Source organism: Mus caroli, unplaced genomic scaffold (assembly GCF_978045245.1).
Source record: "Mus caroli unplaced genomic scaffold, Mus_caroli_1 scaffold_2, whole genome shotgun sequence".
NCBI classification, from domain to species: Eukaryota; Metazoa; Chordata; class Mammalia; order Rodentia; family Muridae; genus Mus; species Mus caroli.
The window spans coordinates 6,432,656-6,453,279 of record NW_028227257.1 but is presented as its reverse complement, the minus strand read 5'-3'; the positions used below and the strand labels follow the sequence as shown (position 1 = coordinate 6,453,279).

Genomic DNA, 20,624 nt, shown 5'->3' with positions numbered 1-20,624 from the left:
CCTGCCCCTTCATCCCTTTCCCCAACTCCTCAGGAAATAGCCGTCAATCTCAGAAAAATGCTATGTTCCAAGTTTCTCATCATTTTGTCAGCTCCTGAGAAGCTGTGTGAGCCACATGCCACCCCTGCCTCAGTGTTGAGGGAAGGTGCTGGTATGATGTCCTGAGAGAGGCCACTGGGGGTCTTCCTTCCACAGCTCATTTCTCCCACAGAAATTGGAGACAGTGGATCCCAGGTGGCTGGCCTGGGGGGCCCTTGGAATCCCAGCTACTCATCTAGAGGTTGGAGTCTGGCAGACAACTCGGTTTAGACCCTGTCTCAATGTGCTAGGGATGGGTCAAAGCACCACATCAGCACTGTGGCACAAGATGGTGACAGTGGGTCTCCCCTAGGTTCATTACACAACTACCAAGGTGTGTTTGACATGCAAAACTATGTGTGTTAAGTTATCTGGGGCTAAATATATGCCCATAAATGGATGCAGGTGCCGGCCATGAAGAGTTGTGCCTGTGACCTCGTGGAGAACCTTCCCATGGTGGCTTGACAGTAGTCGTGTAAAGGGTTGAGCCTTGGCCCCTGGAAGGCCAGAGTGGGGAGGGCAGAGGCAGGCTGGGTGGCTGCTGCTGGACCCCCATGATCCTGCCTAGCCAGAAGAGCTGGCAAGAGTGAGTGACATGGCTCACGGGACTGGGTGAACGTGGGAACTGTCCGTTTCATCTCCTGTTGCTGTGATAAAACACTCTGCCAAAAGCAACTTAGGGAAGAAAAAGGTTATTTTAGCTCACAGTTGCAAGTTACAGTAAATCCTAGCAGGGGCCCGAGGGAGTCCATCACATCACATCCGTAATCACTGGAAGCATACTCTCACAGCTCAAGATCCCCTGCCTAGGGAATGGCGCCACCTCCACAGACAGGTCTTCACATCATTTAACATTACCCCACACAGACGTGCTCACCGACCAATTTAATCTAGACAGTCCCTCACTGAGGCGCTCTTTCCACGTGACTCTAGACGTGTCAAACAGTCAAAGCCAACCATCACATCACGGACCAGATTTAGCCAGCTGGATCCTCTCTGTCAAACAGCTGGCCTCCTGATTCCATTAGTTTTCAACTCCTGTGCCTTCACCACACTGAAGAGCCAACAGGTAAAAAGTACCGAGGAGGCAGGACAGCTTCTCCTTCCCCCACTTCCAGAGTATCCACCATCAAGGGACTTGGATATGGCCAACAAGGAGCAGTTGGGTAACCCAGAGGCCCCCTAGGAACCAGGACTCCTAAGTGGGAGGGAAGCAGATCAGAAAGCAGCAGGGTCCCTGAGAAGCCATGAAACCAGAGAACTTTGTTCTGGAGCCTGTGAGCCCATGGGCCAGCTCACTGGTCAGGGAATGAGGGCTCTCTGTCCAGAGGTGTCTCAGCTCCTTTCACGGAGACTCTTGGCCTCCATGATGGTGAGAGGAGTAAGTGGAAATGCTCAAGCCCTTGAGTGTGTGGCAGTTGGTAACGAGCCACAGGAGCGGAATATAGGAGCTTCCTGGGCTCAGACCCATGGGTGTGGTGGGAGAAGGGCCTTGTCTTCCCCAACCAGAGTTCAGGGGACCCAGAATCATTGTGTGTATGGCACACATACACACACACACACACACCAGCACTCTCAGCTGCACCGGTGCCTTGGAGGACACAGAAGTGAGAAGCTGCATGCCAGTATGCAGCTGTCACCAACATGGTGACATGGTGTTTGCCTCCACACTGTGATACAATGCAACCACCAGTTGTCTCCATTATAATGCACTAGTATGAGAGCACATACATGCCTACATCACACATGTAATGAAGTTAATATTCATTATTGTGAACTAGGAATAGTAACATGAAATACAATGTGAGATTAATATTAATGTAGCAACTGAATTTAATTTTTTGAGACAGGGTCTCACATAGCCAGAGCTCATCTTGAGCTTGCTATGTGACTGAAGAGAACCTTAATTTTTTAAAATATATATTTTTAAATCTTATTATGTTTTCATGTATGTGTATGCCACACACGTGCAGGTGCATGCAGGGGTCAGAAGAGGATGCTGGTCCCCCTGGAGGAGCACCACACTTGAGATGCAGTGCTGGGGCTTGAACTCAAGACTTCATGGATGCTAGGCAAGTGTTCTACCCACTCACGGAACCAGTCCCAGTCCTCACTGCTGTGATTTTAAATATGATTGTTTCCTTTGCATGCAAAAGCATTTGCCTGAGTCTTTAAGCCACGACTCTGAGAAAGTCCCTCCAGTCTCTGCAGAGGGCTACAGGCTCCAGGGCCTAGGAGGACCTGTGAGGGGACACTAAGTTGGCAGAATACAAATTCACAAGTTGCTGCTCCTAATACGGATGAGAATAAGTTAGATGCTCTCGCAGAGCATCCCCAAACCATCTGCAAAAGCCTAGAGACATTAGAGCCTAGAGACAGTCCAGTGGTTAGTGGGAAATGCCACCAACAGAAGAGGTACCCTGCTATGACTCGAGGGGACAGGAGGGACAGAGAGGGTCAGGCTTTGCCTTCTCCTGAAAGTCCAAGCTCTGAAGCTCGCAGGCACCCACCCTCTGCTACATGGCGGGCAGGTAGGTGGCGTGCAGCTAGGACTATTCTGACTGTCCTCTGGGGAAGAGATTGTAAACTGGTGTCCCATGCCATGGGCCTGAATACTCAAACCTCACACACCTGTTCATGTTACTTCCATCCCCCCAACCCCAGAGCAGAAGACAGCACTGCAACCAACCAATCTATCGACCAGTCACTGGAGGCTTGACAGCGCAAGAAACGGGGCTGAGATCCAAGTCCAGGCTGACCCCAGTCCGTGCCACAGTCGCTGAGGGGCTGTGGGGAGAAGGGCTGGAACCAGTCCCAGGGGCCCTGACTTCCATACCCAGGACAGAGCACCACCCCTGACCTCCATTCCACGATGCAGTAACACCCCTGACCTCTGCCCGCAGGTAGAGCAGCATATCCTACCGGACTCCCACCCCCACCAAGCTGTGACTATAAAGGGTGTCTCTGTGTTTAGTTAAATCAGAACAATTGTATCTTGCCCTTTGCCTCATGGTCACAAGATGTCTTCAGAGCTCCAGACATCTGATACAAACTCAGGACAGAAAGAATGCTATGGTTTGGCTGCGGAACAGCTAAGTTGACAGAGAGCTTGCCTCATATGCTCAGAGAACTTGTTCCCCAGTACCATGTAAATCAAGCGTGGTGATGCAACTCCTGCAAACCCAGTAAGAGGATGGGAGTTCAAGGTCATCCTTAGCTACTAGCAAAGTTGAGGGTAGCCTGGGCTACACAAGATCCTGCCTTAACAAAAAAGTATGGAAAAAGAAAAAGAAAAAATGATTGCCAAGGTCTAGTATTGCCTGGTACTCGATCTCACCAGTCAGGAAGTGGAGAGCTACACAGGGGCCCTGACAGACTTCCACTGGGGACTCCCTGGCCACAGACGACGGTTGGGAAAGTAACTGCATCCTCCCAACCTCTCCTGTCACAGGGCTCCGGAGAGGAAGAAGATTGTGAGACCGGGTGTTATCTGTGGACTCCAGGGTAGCAAGGTTTCACAACAGGGTTTCGTGTCCACTGTCTTGGCACCTGATGCCACCCACATCCTGCCTGAGGTGCCTGAAAAGCAGCAGCAGAGATTCACAGTCAGGCTGTCTCTAGAACAGTGTGTGAGGGGTTTTTCTCTTTGTTTTTTTTTTTTTTTTACTGTTTTGTTGTTGGTGGTGGTGGTGATGAAAGCATTGGCCACAGAGCTCTGTGTGTGTGTGTGTGTGTGTGTGTGTGTGTGTGTGTGCGCACACATTTGAGTGCAGGTCAGAGGACAACTTTGTCCAGTCAGTTCTCTTCTATCTTTATCTCTGTTCTGGGGATTGAACTTGGGTCTCTAGGCTTCCAGTTAAGCACATTTGACTCCCTGAGTCACCTTGCTGACCCCTAGCTCCAGAAAGGTTTTCAAAAAACCGGCTTGCTCCAAGATGCTATCTCTCACTTCCTCATGGTGTAATCTCTGGTCCCTCGGTCCCCTTGCTGGGTCTCTGGCATTTATTTAGCTTTTGCTGGCTCCCTAGGCAGGATTTCCCCACTGAAACGGGATCCTTCGCAGCACGGGCCAGCGTTGACAGCATCACAGGGTGGTAAGAGCTGATGGTAGTTTCAGGCTGTGCCAAGGGCTCCGCCCAGAGGTGCTGACCCTGTGAGAGTTATAATTATCCCCTAGTGGCAGGAGGGTTCCAGGGACTGGCCAGCCCCAGTTCCGCCCAGTGTCCTTCTCAGAGCCAGCTAGCTAGGCAGCCTGTCTATGCCCACACCATCAAGGCTCCTGACGACTGGCCTTGCCAGCTGGGGAATGGGGCAACTCAAGCCTGAAGCCTGATGATTTCTGAGCTTGAGAGAAGGGTTTCTTTTTGTCAGGTACTGTTGGCCCGGCACAAACAGGTTTAGACAAAGTTTAATCAACTGATAGTCAGACCAGCTGGGTTATAGCCAGCAGCACCCCACTCTAGTCCAGGGGATGAGGTGTCAAGGGTTTCCCCCCAACTCCTGAGTTCAAATCCTGACTCTGCCCAATCTGGCTGTTTTGTCCTGGACCATGCACCATGCACCATCTCTGGGATTCTGTCTTCTCAGACCTCACAGCAGGGAACCAGGGCAGCTTCTGAAGGAGACTGGGAGGATGAAGTGGGGTCTCAGAGTTGGATTGGCTCAGGATCCTCTGTGAATGAGCCTCCGTCCACCCCATCTGAGAACCAGGCTGATGAGAATGGGTATAAGGCTGCCTCTGGGTTAAGTCAACTAATCTAGGGAACTCCTCAGTGAGCAAGCACCGCAAAGGCCAGATGAAGTTCATGTGCTAGAGGCAGTTGCCAGCACTCAAAACATACCGCTGAGCCAAGCTCAGGGGGCAATACCAGCACGCGGGAGGCTGAGGCAGGAGGACAGGAAGTTAGAGGTTGGCCTGGGCTGTATAAAGAAACCCTGAGTGAGAGGTGGCAGGGAGGCGGGGATTCGTTAGTAGCTGCAGCTGTCACTTCTGGGCCTTTGCAGTCACCCTTCCCGCTCCCCACTGGCCGCGCTTGCTTTCTTGCCCTCTTTGTCCCCTCCTAAGTGCCCACCTGGGCAACTGTGCCTAGCGGGCGTGCTTTTCTATGCAGACTTGCTGAAGCTGCACGGTTCGGGAATGAAAGCTTGGCGAGTGTCTGCTTCCCATTCATAGCAACCCTGGCCCGGAGTCGCGGCCGTTAGTGCAGAAGTGTTCAGAGCAAGGCGAATCGACACGCATGGGAGGTGGAGAGCCTGGACAGGTGCAAAAGTGGGTGATACGGAAAACCCAAAGAGTCAGGGGGAAGCTACGAACAGGGACGGCCTTCCCACAGCCATAGTTTCAAACTCGCAGGCTTAGCCAGCCCCCAGGGGTCACGCCCGTGCGCCGCGTTCTCGCAAGTTCTGAGATCCCCTCCCCCTCCTCCCGCCCAGCACGTGCCTGCAGCGTCCGCCCAGCGAGCTTCTTGGGGCGGGGCCCTAGGGAAGCGGAGGGGCGTGGCTAGGCGGTGGCAGGGGAGGTGCTGGGACTTGTAGGCGAGGAGCCCTAAAGTTAAAACAGTCTTTGCCACCAGCTGCAGTATGCCACACTAGGGAAACTGAGGCCCCAGGAAGGAATCGAGGTGACTCAAGACTTCAGGGCCAGGAAGTCTCGACGCTTTAGGAATAAGTACAAAAAAAAACAAAACAAAAACCAAAAAAACCCACACACTTCAACGAGTTTTCAAAAGGCGCTTCTTAAGGGGTCTTTGGTCTGGAGCCACCTCCTCTTTACGTTCCACCAGGGATTCACTCAACAGGCATGTGCCGGAGACGCCTCTCTTGCCAATCCCTACGTCTTGAGCAACACTTGCTAGAGCCCAGTTGCTAGAGAGCTCTGTCAGCAGCAGAAGACCTTAGACCAGAAAGAAGCCCCGGTTGGGTAGGGTCTGGGGGAAAACAAGCCCTACAACAAAGGAAACTTGAAGCGAGGAAGGTAAAGCCAAGAAAGTGAGGTGCGGGGCAGGGGTATCCCCAGCAGGAGCAGAGTTCTGCTCTGTGTGAAGGGGAATAGACGACTGACTGGGGCTGAACCCAGAGGCTGCCTGCCTTACTGTCCGCCTTGACCAGTGGGGCCAAGCCAATTTTAGCCCCACTAAAAGCTGTAGGTCTTCAGGTCTCAGTGTGATAGCCAGGAATGGGGACATGAGGGATGCTGGATCAGGGCTGCTTCCTGGCCCAGAGGCTAAAGCATCGTGCCTGCTTCTGTGCTGAAATTCCCATTTTCTTCTTTATATTTTATGGTTTCCTGTCATACAGGCTAGCTTCTGACTTTCTGTGTAGCAGGGGATGGACCCAGAACCCTCCTACCCTCCCAACTCCCGGTGCCTCAGTATTAGGATCACCGGTGTATTCCACTCGGCTGTTTGAAATTTCTGTCTCTTTAACAAGGGGGCCCACGTTTGCATTTGCGCTGGTGGGGAAGAGTTCTGCAGACTGGCATCCTGGTCCCAGCCTTGGCCCACGTTCTACACAGGCCATGCCATGCCTTCTGCTTGTTCTCCTGCTAAGGGTGACCCCACAGGCGGTCCCATGTCAGTGACATGGGAGCCCAGCTGCCTTTGTCCTTCCCCACAGTATCATGGCTCTTAGCTTTCTACAAGACTGTAAAAGGTGTATTCACTATCGATTAGCCCCCATTTTCACAGAATACCTACTGTCCCGGGGTAGGCCATTGTTGAAGTCCCAGCATAGAATCCCTGACACCACAGGACCGCCAAAGGACGTGTGATGTATTATGGTGTGCGTGTGAATTATTTTTATATACATGGCAAATTCACTTTGGCTTTTATTTTTTATTTTTTGGAGACAGGGTATGATTTAGTCCAGCTGGCCTCAAACTTAGTATATAGCCAAGGGTGGCCTTGAACTGATTCTCTTTCTTGAGTGTTGGTTTTACAGGTGTGTGCCATCAGCCAGGTTTTTGTGATGGGGAGATCAAACCGCAAGGGTTCGCGAATGAGTAGCTGAGGCACTCCTTCGGACCTTTTTTTTTTTTTTTTTTTTTTTAACGGACCTTTTAACAAGTACCTTTGCACCCCTAGTCGCTCGGGTGTAAACCACTGAATCAAGCAGCGCTTGGAATCTACCGGACCGTGCGCCCCGCGAGACAGACAAGCTGATACCGGCGAGCACGTAAGGGGCTAAGTCATCTCATACACCGGACCCGCGTCCTGGCACCCGGGACGTACTTAGAACTACAATTCCCGGCGGCCCCCGCTTCCAAAGGCGTGTCTTAAACGGGAGGGGGCGTGACCGCGGGGCGTGGCCGGCTACAAAGGCGGCCGGCAGCTCGCAGGGCGCGGAGTAGACGCTTCGCGGCGGACGGAGAAGCGGCGCGGGACAGCGTGGGGAACTCGGATTCGGCCTGGGACACCCCCGCATGCGCCGGCCGGCTCGGTAGCGGCGGCCCCGATGCTGCTGCAGCCCGCGTGCTCCCCGAGTGTGTTTCCGCGGCCGTCCGCCGCCCCCAGCGCCATGCACGGCTCACAGAAGGACACCACGTTCACCAAGATCTTCGTGGGCGGCCTGCCCTACCACACCACCGACGCATCGCTCAGAAAGTACTTCGAGGGCTTCGGAGACATCGAGGAGGCCGTGGTCATCACCGACCGCCAGACCGGCAAGTCCCGCGGCTACGGCTTCGTGAGTGCCCGCGGCGCGCGCACCTGCCGCCGCCCCTCCCCCACCGCCTCCCAGACCCGCCGCGCGCAGCCGGGACTCCGGGGCTTCCCGGGGCCGTCGGCCCTTCCCCCACACTTTCCAGCTGCCCCAAAGAAGCGTAAGCTTTTAGCGCCAGCGACTTGAAGACGGTTTCCCACTTCCTTCCACTCTAGTGTCCCCAAACTAATTCTCTGAGAAAGTTAACGGTACTTACTGATGGCCTGGACAGCGGGGGGTGGGGAGGACTCCCCTGGAGGTTCCCTTTACTCCACTTCCTAGGGGATTGTCGCTGTCCTTGAAGGCGCTCCGCACTTGAACTTTGGGGAAGGAGCTGCAGCCCTGGAGGCAGAGAAGACAGTGCCCCAAGGGTCCTAAATACCAGATACCCTTCCGGGAGGAAAGACCCAGAGATGGCCCGATGCCCGGGCAAAACCCTCTTCCCTTCTCTGCCCTGTTTTCCTCAGCCAGCCACCAAAGCCCCTGACCCTCTGTGTTCCTGCAGGTGACCATGGCAGATCGGGCAGCGGCTGATAGGGCTTGCAAAGACCCTAATCCTATCATCGATGGTCGCAAGGCCAATGTGAACCTGGCCTACCTGGGTGCCAAGCCTAGGAGCTTACAGACGGGTGAGAGTTTTGAATTTTCTTTCCAGCCCTCCTTGTTTCTATATTCAGCTTTGGTATCTGTCTGATGGAAAAAACGCTGCCCCCGCTCCCCCTTTGTCCCCGAGTGGCAGCCAGCAATCATGTGCCTGCCGAGGCAGCCCAGGGCAACCACCCCTGGCTTGGGAGCTTGCTCCTCTTTCTCGGCAGTTTATGGTCCCAGGGATACTGATTTTTTTTTTTTTTCAAAGTCTCCTACTCTTGGGGAGGGAAGAAGTCAGATGCTGTCGAGGCAGGGGACATCCAGAGAAGCTGGTACAGCCTGTGGACTTAATGTGCTTTGACCAGGAGAGTGGCGCGTGTTATTTGCCCTCCCTGTGTGTGGCCCTGGGACCTTACCCATGCAGTGTGCTGTTCCTAACTGCTCTCTTGTTTTAGGCTTTGCTGTTGGTGTGCAGCAACTACACCCCACCTTGATCCAGCGCTCCTACGGGTGAGTGGATGTAGCGGGCTGTGGGTGGGAAGGAAGGAAGGCCTTGAGGTGGGGCAGCTGTGGACTTCTCAGCTCTTCTCAGGGCTGGGGGATGGCTGTTTTCAGAAATTAGATTGTGTATTGGGGGTGTGGAGGGAGAGATAAGACCCACTGCATTTCTCTAACCCAGAGGGGAGCACATGTCTTCAAGCCTGGTGTGTACCTTGCCCCCAGTTATGCGACACCACCTCCTCAGCCAGGTGTCACATGGGCATCCACTTCCTCACCTGTGCAGTGAATGAATGTGGGGACAGCTTTTCTAACTCTCTGGAGTTGGGGAGTTTGGTATACACCTAGTGTGGGCAGCTCTTCTGAAGTGTATGTTAAGGCTGGACCTGGTGGGCTGGGCTCTTCCTGGAGTGCTCTCTGATGTGGGCAGATGCCACGAAGGTAGCTACTGTGGGTCTGTACCAGCTGAGGTTTGATGTTTGTGAATGGCGTAGTAGGTGACTGCCACTGGTTGGCTTTTTGTGTGAGTCACTTGCTCTGTATCCCCCTCCTCTGTCTTGAAAAGGCTGATGGCCTGGTGGCTGCTTAGGGAAGGACCTGCACACTTAAAGGGACACAAAAGTTGGACCCTGGTACTTGGTCTGTTTGTTCAGTGTAGATTAGCTGTGAATGAGCGGTGGGTGGGGACTCTGACACGGACCCTACCTTCTGCAGTGGCAATCTTGTCAAATCCTGGCTGCTGGGTTTTGTGTCCCAGGTTGGGGGGTGGGTAGAGTGGGGTGTCTGTTGGGGCTGGAGCTGAACTTGGCCAGCACAGTGGGTCAGATGACTGGAGAGGGTGCTGCTTGCTGTCTCTAAATGTGCTTGCCCCGGGGGGTGGTACCAGGATTCTCCACAGTCATCCTTGGGGACTGACGGGAGTTGAGTGGAGCTATCGATGGGGAACTATGGTCTAGGCCCCAGCCTGTGTTTCCTGCCATGGGGTCCTGGGGAAGTTCTTGGGGTGCTACTGTGACAGATTGTTCCAGATCACTTTTCCCCTGGGATCTGTTTCCCGTGTTGTAATGGCTGTCTGGACAGAGTGTGGGAACATCCTAGCCTTGGAAGCTTCGTATTAGCTTCTCCCTGCTGGCTGTGAGGAGACTGCTTGCTCTCCAGTGGCTCACTCTTCTCCTGGGGCTGAGCTTCAGGCTGGTGCTGGGCTGAGCTGAGCTATGTACAGGCGGACTGGAACGGGGCCTCCCACTGGCTCAGACGCCTAGTTACTGCCTCAGGGACACTAGTGCTTGGCCTCTATGACCCCTCAGATCTGGGTTCACAGGTCTAATCTGTTACTCTGACTGGATCCTCTTTAACTTGCCTTTTCTTACCTGGAAAATGGGGGACAGCATACTCTAGTCTCCAGGAAAAGGCTCTCCTCAGAGGGCTAGTGACTTAGGAGTGAGGTTTGAACTCATAGCAACACATGTTGTCTTTGGGGTTGGAAAGTTTCTGGAAGTCCTGGTACTGGGGTGAATTTGATATTGGGCCACAGTGATTTGTAACTAGATGAGGGGGCTGGCCATCTAACACTGACTACACAGTGGCCTTACAGTGTTGGTTGGGTTGCCAAGGAGTGTAGTCACATATGGACAGACAGGTGGGCACGAGGGACTGGCCAGCCTACATTGCCAGTGAACCTTGGGTTCCTCTGAGGAACATCCCACCTCCTGAGCTTGCCAGGCTCTGGGGAGCCCGGGTGGTGTGGTCAGGCCTTGCTGCCTGGGCCAGTTGCTGTTAATGGCCAGCTGGGAGGCAGAGTTGAGCTGTCAGCAGGCAAGCCCCCTTTGTTTTTACAAACAATCTGGCCTGCCCGGCTGGCCTGACTCAGCGGTTGGTTTTGTCAGTCAGCCTGGGGCTGCCCTGGCTGAGGGCCTGGTGGGAGCTGGAACCCTGGCAGCTCAGAGCCTGCAGGCACCTGGCTGTACATTTTCCTAGGCCTTTGACATGCTGAAGACCCCACAGCCCACCTGTAGGCCAAACCACTGGGCCTCCTCTGTCTGTGAGAACCACCCCTCAGCTTAGAAAGACTCTGACAGAATATCAGCTTTGTGTTTGCCCGAGTCCTCACTGCTTGCTGCATGCCTGCTTGTGGAATAGGCCCTGCTGGTTGTACAGCCTGTGCTTGTCCATCATGTATCTGTCTGGTGAAGTCTTCTCGGCCATGGCAATAGCTTTTCCCAGCCTCCAGGGCCTTCTGGCAAGGGGGTCTCTGCCAGCCCTGGGGTACAGTGATGTGGGTGAGAAGGGAGGACCGAGAAGGGAGATTTCCCCACGATGGGTAAGCGTTGATTGGGTTTGTCCGGGCCTCCCAGGGTCAAGGGTGTTTGTCCACTTTCAGCCTAAGACTCATGGGAGCCGAGGTTTGTCTCCAGCCTGGCAGCCATTGGAGCCTCTCCTGGCCTTTCACTCTAGAAGGCTGCTCTCTGCTCTTAGGGAGAACCTTGCTGTGGCAAGATGCCTGCTTATTCCCATCTCACTTTCTCATGTCGGAGTCAGGTCCTGAGGGCTGAGCTCAGGTCATGGTCCCCAGGTGCTGGGTGTCAGGCTACACCTCTGTAGAGTAGCGATGTGGCCGGGCCACATTAAGGACTAATTGATCGAGGAGTATGGAACATGTTGATCCCAAGGCCGTGGAAAGTTGTGGAGTTTGTGCTGGGGGTTCCTATGACAGGCCCAGCAGCAAGCTTTGCTGGCCTAAGCTTGGAGCCACATAGATGAGTGGCCTGCCCTCTCCCGAGGGCCACTCAGGCCTATCCCTCCCTTCCTAGACCCTCAAGGGACACTTCTTGGATGACTGTGTTGTCTCTGAGGCCAACACTATCCAGGGACCCTCTCCCTGGCTTGGGCTTTCCTGCAGGCATTGTTTTAGAGACTGTGTTCTCTGTGGGATGGACCTGGTACACACATGGAGGTGTCTGTCCTCTGATGCCACGTCATGAGGAGGCCTATGCCTATGCATGAGGATTGAGGAGAGGAGTTGGGGAGGAGTCTGTCCCCCAGAGACTGGGGGAGGGGTGGTGGTGGTGAGAATGTGTGTGTTGCCTCAGATGCTCTGGGTGAAATGGCCGTTCCCACCCCAGGGCCCCATGTGACAAGGACTACATGATTAAACTGGGTGCCGCTGGGCTGCTCCTCGGGGAAGTGGACAGAGCTATGTTGAATCTGACTGGCTAGTTGTGCCACACACTGGCATCGGTATAAGCATAGTGTCTAGGTCCCATAAGGGCCCCACACTGTACCAGACATTTCCTGCACAGGCACATAGAGCGGGGTGAGGTTGGGGGAAGGGTATTGTTTCTGTGCCTTCAGAGGGGGAAAGTTGGGGGAGGGACTTTGCTCCTGTGCCTTCAGAGAGAGTTACTAGTTTCACTGAGCACAGTGAAAAGTGAGGCCTCCGTGGGGCAGGTGTGTGACACACTCTGTCTCAGGAGGCCTGTCTAGGGCTGCTGGCAGGCACACGGCCAGACCCAGAGCAGCAGGTGTGAGCACTCTCACCCCAGCACCTGAGGGGTGTCTTAGGGGTGGCCCTGCTTGCTCCCCCATCATAGTTTCCTGTTTGGCAGCTTGTCTGGAGGCAAGTGTGGGCTGTGTCTTGTCTGACCCTCCCAGAGGGCGTGTAGTTTATGCTGCTGCACCTGTTGTTTGTCCCTGTCTGCTGGGATGGAAGCTAGCCTCTGGCGCCCTTAGGCTCCTCTCAGAGTTCAGTTATGGCCAGGTGCCTGAGGGGCCTATTCTGAAGCCTCAGGCTGAGGGGCCATGGCTCGTAGAGACTGTTGGTCCCAAAGATGTTTTAGTCCATGGCATGGACTGGCCTTTGGTGGATCTTGGCCCAGGAGTTTAGACGTCCCTTGGGACAGTGGTCTTGCTCCCTGCCCAGCCCTCTGGCTCCATGTCAGCTGGGAATGCACAGGGAATCCGCAGAGTCAGGCCAGAGACCCCAGCTCTGCTGCTGTGACCACAGTGCCCCCTCCCCCACCAGGAGGCTTGCAGCAAGGTGCAACAGGACACAGGATGGTAAAGAGCTGTTGGAAGGACTGTGGGTGATGTGAGAGCAGGGACCAAAGCCCAGTGACAGACAGCCATCCCACTCTGGAGGAGCTGAGCTAAGGTGAAAACTGGTCTGTCTTGATTTTCTTTCTTTCTGAGACAGATCTTGGTATGCAGCCCAGGTTGGTCTTGAGCCTACAGTGAGCCTCCTTCAGCCTCTTAAGTGCCGGGATCAAAGGCTTGTGTGCACCATCACTTTCTGTTTCCTTTTTAAGATGGTCTTACAGCCCAGCAGATTCTCCACTCCCTGGCTCTCCTGCCTCCACTCTCGCTTTCTCTGGAGGAGGTTCTTGAACACAGCCTTTTGCACGCTGGACAGACGAACTTCTCCATCCCTGACTACAGAGCACTCCCCCTGCTTCCTGAGGGCTAGACTTTGAACTTGTTTGAGGGTGTCCCCCTAGTGCTGAGTTGAGCCAGAAGGCCTTTTCTTGGGACAGCAGCCATCCAGCCTGAGACAGTGGAATCGCCTGGACCCCTAGTCCTGGGGAGGAGAACTGAGATGCCAGAGTAGATAGTAGATGGCCTTGGTCTTGGAGGAGGAGGCCATCATAGAGGACAAGTTTGAAAGCAGCTAGGCGATGGAATTTAGGCAGGTTCAGGTGGGTGGGCCTGCTGCTCCCAGCTGCCTCCCACAGTAGCCTGTCCTCATCCTGTCTTCATTCACCTGCCCCAACACTCACCAGCTGTCACCAGAGAACCTAGGGCCCCCATCACAGGACATTCCCAGGAGACCTGCCAGGCTCGCTCACTCTCTGTCTCTGTCTTTGTCTCTGTCTCTCTCTCTCTCTCTCTCACACATACACACACAGACACACCCCACACACTACCACTCCACCCTAAGGCCAGGGCTGCTGGTAGGCTGCCAGGTTGCCTCCAGCATCGTGGTATAAGGCCCCCAGGGAGAAGAAAAAGTGAAATGGGCTCATTTGCCTTTTTCATTTTTATTTTCAGCAGTGGCTTTGTGTTCGGGAAGTGGCCCCCTGGGCTGCAGCCAATGAATTTTTTTTTTCCTGAGTTTGGCTACTCACAGGGCCAGGGCCTCTACTGACTGACTGCTCACTGTCAGTTCCAGTAGTAGCCATAGATGTCTCAAGTGTCACTGCAGAGTTCCCACCCCTCTTCTGGGCAGCCAGGAGCCCAGGGGATGTGCCTGTGGTATCTTAGTTTACTGGTTGAGAAACTGAGACCAGGGAAAGCTCAAACAGGCGGTAGAATCTGGACCCCCAAGTCTCTTGTAGGCTGAGTGAGCCAGGATCTGCCACCCTGATCTGGATTTGGTGTAAGGAGAGGCCACCTATTCTACCACTCCCAGTGGGTTAGATCTCCGGCTCAGCTGTCAGCCCTGGCCAGCACCCATAGCATCCCACTGTGGGTACATCCCTTCAGGTTGTGGTGGCTTGGGTGCTACCCAGAACCGAGGACCAGTGGGAAACAGAACCTCAGTCATCCTCCCCGGGTCTCACATGGGTCCCCCTGGCAGAAGGGAGCTCTAGAATTTAGACTCCTTTGGTGGTCTCTGGCCTGGGAACTCTGCTCTGCTGCTGCTACAGAGCCGTGGGCTTATTGTCCTGGGGCCACCCTGGCTTGAGAAAGGGCAAAAGGTTTCCTGAAGAGAGTGAGGAAACGGAACCCTGGCTGTGATGAAGAGACACTGGCTTCTGCTCTCAGCCGAGGCCTGGGTGGGACTGAGCCTGACAAGGCTGATGGCAGAGACCCCTGAGCTGGAAGTGGCAGCTACCCTGGAGTTTGTGGGTCAACCAGCCTTTACATTCTAGCCCCCAAGACTTGGGTGTGGAAGGTGTCCACTTGGCCTTCGCCAGGCCCCAATGCTGCCAAGGGTTTGGGTTCCCACAGGGCCATGATAAGGACATTCTAGGGCTGAACCAGGCAGCTGTTAGTGGACTAAGGACAGCAGGTCAGACTACCTGTTGGGATCTTGACAAGCAGAACTCAGCCTTCTGTCTCATCACACTGACTGGTGTCTAAGCCTGCTGCCCTCTCTGCTCTCTCATGGCTGGGCCTTCTGGCTTGTCCCAGGTGCTCAGGTATCCCACAAAGGCTTGTGCTGGACCCTTGGAGATCCCGGATACAAGCAAGCTCTGCCCCATTGGTCATATAGGTATACACAGAGTAAAAGATGGGGTGGTTTTGTATGGAAAAGAGAAGCAGGGTCAAGAGGCCCCTCGATGGTGTTAGGGGGAGAAACCTTCAGGCTGTGTGCCCCAAGTGCCAACACTTGGGAGTGGGTATAGTCTAGGGTAACAGGCATTCAGGTTGAGAGTCAAGTGGAGAGGTAGGTATGGGCTGCCATGTAGGGAAACACAGGAGCAATGTGGATTTGCTGCCAGGTCCGGTAGGAAGGCGCTAGAAAGTTCTGGTGCCTGGATTGATGCGGTCTTGAAATCTACAGAGACGCTTTGAAGCGGTCTGTGAGAGGCTCAGTGAGCTAGGCAAGCGAGTCAGCGGGCCCAGAAGGCTGGAAGGAGGGAGAACAAGGCAGCATTGGAACATTTTCAGGTGGGTGGGCACACTGAGACACGGGGACATTGAGTCCTGCAGAGCTCTGTGTCGCTGATGTGTGGTGGGTCAAAAGGCTAAAGCCCTTGCTGGGCTGGGCATGATGAAGGTCAAATGTCAAGTGGTGGCTGGCATTCTTACCTCTCTGAGTCTGAATGAGCGGCACTAGGGAAGTCTCTGATCGCGCACATGCACACAGCAGTTCCAGGTTTCTTCAGGTAGGTAGGGTTGGGGCTTGCAGTTAAGTGTGCAGCCTGGGACCAGGGCCAGCTTTGGACAGGGCACAGGGCTAGGACTCAGGCGGGTTTTGAAGTGCAGACTGTGACTTAAGTATAGAATGTGACTGTACGGAGTGGTCTCTGGTGTGCAGGCCCCTTTCCCAGCTGCTGTTGCCATTGGCCTGAGGACCTGTGCTAGCCATAGTGTGTGGTCTTTGCTGCCCCTCAAGTAGTAGTGTAGCCCTCCAGTGAGCGTGCTCTGCACTGTACTGCATGTGGCATTGGAAGCTGGATAGTCTGTGTTCTGTTCTCTACTGGTTCCATCCTGCAAAAAAGTGTCCGCATGTGACGGTTTAGAGCCACGTTCCATGGGAGCGTGGCATAGGTGGGGGATTTAGTGGGCCACTCAAGACTCTGAGCCTTCCTGCGTGTCCTATGTCTTGGGATGACACCTGGCCAGGACCTCAGAGATGGAACAGGTGATTAGGCAGATGTGGATGACACTCAGCGTTCAGGGCATACAGGAAGCCAGGCTCTGCTGTGGCACACGTCCTTGCATGGGACTGTGAGCTGGCCTTGCAAGGAGCCTCAGTGTTAGCAAACTCCACCCCTAGAGGTATTGGGTAAGGGTGTGTCTCCCTCCCTCTTACTCATGTTTAGGGAAGTTCAGGGGATGGCACTCCCAAAGTCTCGAACTGATGAATGCTTCTGGGTCTTAGGGCTGCGGGTGGGGGACCCCCCCCCCCCACGCACACTCACACCCAGGTAAGGGCACTAAGATAGTCTGCGCTGCTCTGGGAAGGCCTCCAACCCAGCGAGGCCCGTGTTATGACTGTGGACAGGTTGTAGGCAGCAGCAGCACTCTAGCACAGCTCTGCTTTCAGGAGGGTCAGGCCTGTGAGGAGAGCAGGGAGTGGCCCTGGCCCCAGACGTAGGCAGGGGGGGTCTTGGGTGCTGTGGAGTCTGCTGCTGTTCAGGTTTTGGGGATCTCGTGGGACAGTGGTACTGGAGAAAAGGAGTCTGTCACAGTCCTGCCTTGGCTCCTCCCTGTAGTCCCCTCAGACCCTACTTTCCTACAGTGTCCCCTGAGCTCTGGTTTCTGTCCTTCAGAGCCCAGCCATGTGTCTGTTGATGACTGTGTGCTGGCCTGAATCTGAGAAGGTACCATGCAGCTCACAGATAGTGTTTGCATCCACATCAGTGCTGTTCCAATCAAGGGAGTACCACAGCCAGCCAAGGAGGAGGGCACACACCTACTGGGGCTCCTGCCGTAGGCTGTTTGACCTGCAAGCTGCAGTCAGTTGCCCATGGCATGTATAGGATGCTAATCACTGCTGGTGCATGTTGTCCTGGCAACACCTGGCCAGCCGCCCGTGCACTTTGAAAATGGAGAGGGGAGTTGTGAGGGTGATGGGCACAGAGTGATGGTCGCAGCCGTGTCAGGGGTGCCTCCTTGCCTGCAGCCCAGCCTTGCCTCTGTACCTTTGGTAAATGTGCTGTGAGAGGCTGCCATTGGGGCTAGGGAGGTGGCTCAATAGGTAACATGGTTGCCGCACAATTGTGAGAACCACAGTTCCAACCCCCAGAACCTAGGAAGTACTGGGTAGGTATGGAAGCTCACCTGTAATCCTAGCATGCTAAAAGCCAGAGGCCGGGTCCCCAAAGCTAGACTATAGAATCCGTGAGGGCTGGGCTCAAGTGAGAGACCCCACCTCAGTACATACAATATGGAGAAGGGCCAGGAAGACCCCAGGCCCCCGTGTGGCCTCCCTGCACACACACTGCTCCAGTGCTCCTGTGTGCCACTTGTTCTTGCCACTTTGCCCTGCCATACACACAGGCCACAGGTCACTTGTCTGCTTAGGACAGGTGGGTGCTGGATGCTGCTCTTTCACTGGTGAGCAGAGGTCTTATTTTACTTCACGCATGTCATCATGGCCTAGGGGAGACCTCAGACCTCAGCAGGATGCCCCCCCCCCCACCTTGCTCTCTGCTGGGCGTTCTCTGCACCATACCTCCCTAGGGTGGCTAGGATGGCCTTGGGCTGCCCTCGTAGCTCCGCCTGTGTGTAAGGTGTACTTGGCCCTGGCTCTGCACCGATCTCACCCGTCCCATGTTTCTCTTTAGGCCTGGCCTGGGATGTGGCACCTGCACCTTGGAGGGTGTAGGATGCCACTGCACTGGTCCCCTGAGTGACCTTGATTACTTCTGCTCTCACACAAGCTGCTGGGACTCACCTCACCATGTCTCTGGGAAATGATCTCTCCACAGAGATGTGCACGTCCTGCTGCAGATAAGGGCTGTGGAGCTGGTGGTTTTTTTAGAGCACAGCCTCCCTGGAGTTTGACTGGATTCTAGGCCTATCCTAAGATATTAAGGGCAGCTGAGGCCGCAGTGGCTCAGAGGCAGAGCTCGGACAAAGCATGAGAGAAACCTGTGTGCTGACACTTTGTGGCATCTTGCTCTGACAGTGGCACTCTGCTGCTGTCAGTACTGCCTACTGTATCGATACTGTTGATACACGGAGTACATAGGGTGGGGATGCTGCTGCAGACAGGTCTGAGGCCCAGAGAGGCTCAGCCCTTTACCCAGGCCTGCTCAGCAGGAGGCTGGCCATTCAAACAGACCCAGCAGTAGGTCCAGTGCCCTCTGTGTCAGTGTCAGTCATTCCCCTTTGCCTAGCCTATTTCCTCCTGCAGCAGTGCTGGGCTTCCTGGGGGGAGGCCACAGCCAAGGGCAGTAAGTGGCATCTGATGCATTTCCACAGTGGCTGGGGTGTGGGGAGGAGCTCCGGTCTACAGGTGCCCTCCAGTTATAAGCTGCAGGACCTGTGTGGTTACCTGGCACAGGGCACTTGGCCTTCCTGACTTGTGAATGGACGTGCTGGCAGGGCAGTAGATGAGGCCTCTAGAGTACTTTGTGCCCAGGAGGGCACAAGCATACCAGCAGCCCTGACTGCAGTGGGTGGACCTGCCCTCCTGCTGTCTGTTAGGGAGGTAGTGGATGGCTAAGGAGTGTAGGTGTCTGGGAGGGGTGGGAGGTACCTGGCATGTGCGCTGTACCATTCCCCAAGTGCTTTTTCCACAGGCCTTGAGCTCTGTAGGCTACCCTGTCCTCAGTCTCCCAATTTAAACAAAGGCCATGTGTTATACATTGGGCAGTAGGTCCTATGGGAGATATATGGGAGAGTGGGAGTCAAGTCTAAGAGGAGGGTACCGTGAGAGCTGGCGCTAAGTGGCCTGTGGAGTGATGGCACTGTCTGTGCAAAGGCCCTGGGGTTGGTGCCCACCTGAGGTGTTGCTGCATCTGTTTTGTAGATGGGTACACAGGCTTGGGCAGGGCAGGGCAGGGCACAGACTTATGCTCTCTGCACCCCTGGCCTTCCCCACTCTGCCAACAGCCACTGACACTCTGCTTGGCCCACAGGCTGACTCCTCACTACATCTACCCACCAGCCATTGTGCAGCCCAGCGTGGTGATCCCTGCCACCCCTGTCCCGTCACTGTCCTCGCCCTACCTTGAGTATACACCAGCCAGCCCAGCCTACGCCCAGTATCCGCCAGCCACTTACGACCAGTACCCATATGCTGCCTCACCTGCTGCAGCCACCAGCTTCGTGGGCTACGGCTACCCTGCTGCTGTGCCCCAAGCCTTGTCTGCTGCTGCACCTGCTGGCACCACCTTCGTGCAGTACCAGGCACCTCAGCTACAGCCTGACAGGATGCAGTGATGCGCGTCCTGCTCAGGGCCACAGCTGCCACCTGCCAGCCTCTGGAGCCACCACCATTTGGGTCTCCTCAGGCCCCCGGGCCCACCTGCCCTGAAGGCACCAGCAAGTTTCTTCTGCAGCCCTGCCGAGCTTGAGGAGGAAGGGACACTCACTCTGGAAGCTCAGCAGCCACTCTGTGCCAGGTGCCTTAACTCTGGGACGTGTACAGACGTCCTCCCTCCTCTTTGGGAACTGTCCTCTTGGTGGATCCGGGTTCCTGACCCCACCTCCCCCCAGTTGCCCCTCAGTCGAAGCACTGTGCCATGTCCTGCTGGGAATTTTCTGCCATGCAGGCAAGACCATCAGCACCGAGAACCCCAAACCTATTTTTTTGTACTTAGAGACTGGCTTTGGTCAGTAGTTCACTGTGGAGACAATGACAGTATTCTCTGTGCCGGTGTCACTGATGGAGCTCCCCCTCCCCCACAGGGTTGCCATTACCAGACCGCAGCCCTGCAGGGCCCTGGGCTCCTGTCTGCTGATGCTGCCCGCCTCACCTGCGGAGGTGTCCATCAGGGCGAGTTCTCAGGTGTCTGTTGCTGTGCCATGGGGGCCTTCTTCCTGGCCCTGTGCCCCTCAGGCAGGCTCTGTGCCCACCCACCCTCCCATTGTCACCTGTGCCAGTCTGACCTAGCTGCACAGAGAGAAGGTCCAGCCCACGTCTGGGAGGGGAGGAGTGGGTATCTCTGGTAGCATGGGCTGCCCGCAGGCTGGGCAGTGGGTCCCTCCACACCTACCTCAGGGAGCCAGTGTGTGGGCACTCCACAACATGCCTGTTAGTCAAGGCCTGGAGGACAGAGGGAGTAATGTTATAATAATATTTTTATTAGAATGTTCTGATTATAAAAAATAAAACTTGTTTTCTTTAAAGAAAAAGATGGTTTGAGGTTTTTCTCAATGGCAAGGTGGTCCTGTGTCCAGGGTTTTTGGCAGCTGTCCATGGAACCCTTACCCTGCTTCAGCCTCTGCTGATCACTAGCTTCAGTGACCAGCAGGGCTTGCTCCAGTGTGCCCCATCTGAACGGGAGGGCTCCAGCCCCATAAGGTAGGTATCTGCAGCAGCAGACTGGGGACGGCCACTGTTGAGCTGATGCTCAAGTCTTTAGATGAGGACCTGGGTCTGCTCTCTTGCACTGTCCCTTGGGTCCTTTGATTCGACTTTGAGA

General features: G+C 54.9%; 1 protein-coding gene across 2 annotated transcripts; it reads left to right on the top strand.

The window, feature by feature from the left end:
- Nucleotides 1-7,399: 7,399 nt before the first annotated feature.
- Rbm38 (RNA binding motif protein 38) lies at nucleotides 7,400-20,334 on the top strand. 2 transcript variants are annotated; one of them, XM_021153667.3, is made up of 4 exons: nucleotides 7,400-7,761; nucleotides 8,282-8,405; nucleotides 8,820-8,874; nucleotides 19,116-20,334. In XM_021153667.3, exons 1-4 carry the CDS (start codon nucleotides 7,531-7,533, stop codon nucleotides 19,417-19,419), a joined length of 714 nt encoding a protein of 237 aa, XP_021009326.1. In that variant the 5' UTR covers nucleotides 7,400-7,530; the 3' UTR covers nucleotides 19,420-20,334. The 2 variants fall into 2 exon arrangements, with proteins under 2 accessions (XP_021009326.1, XP_085688146.1); XM_085832020.1 differs by having other exon boundaries at nucleotides 7,510-7,738.
- Nucleotides 20,335-20,624: the final 290 nt, after the last annotated feature.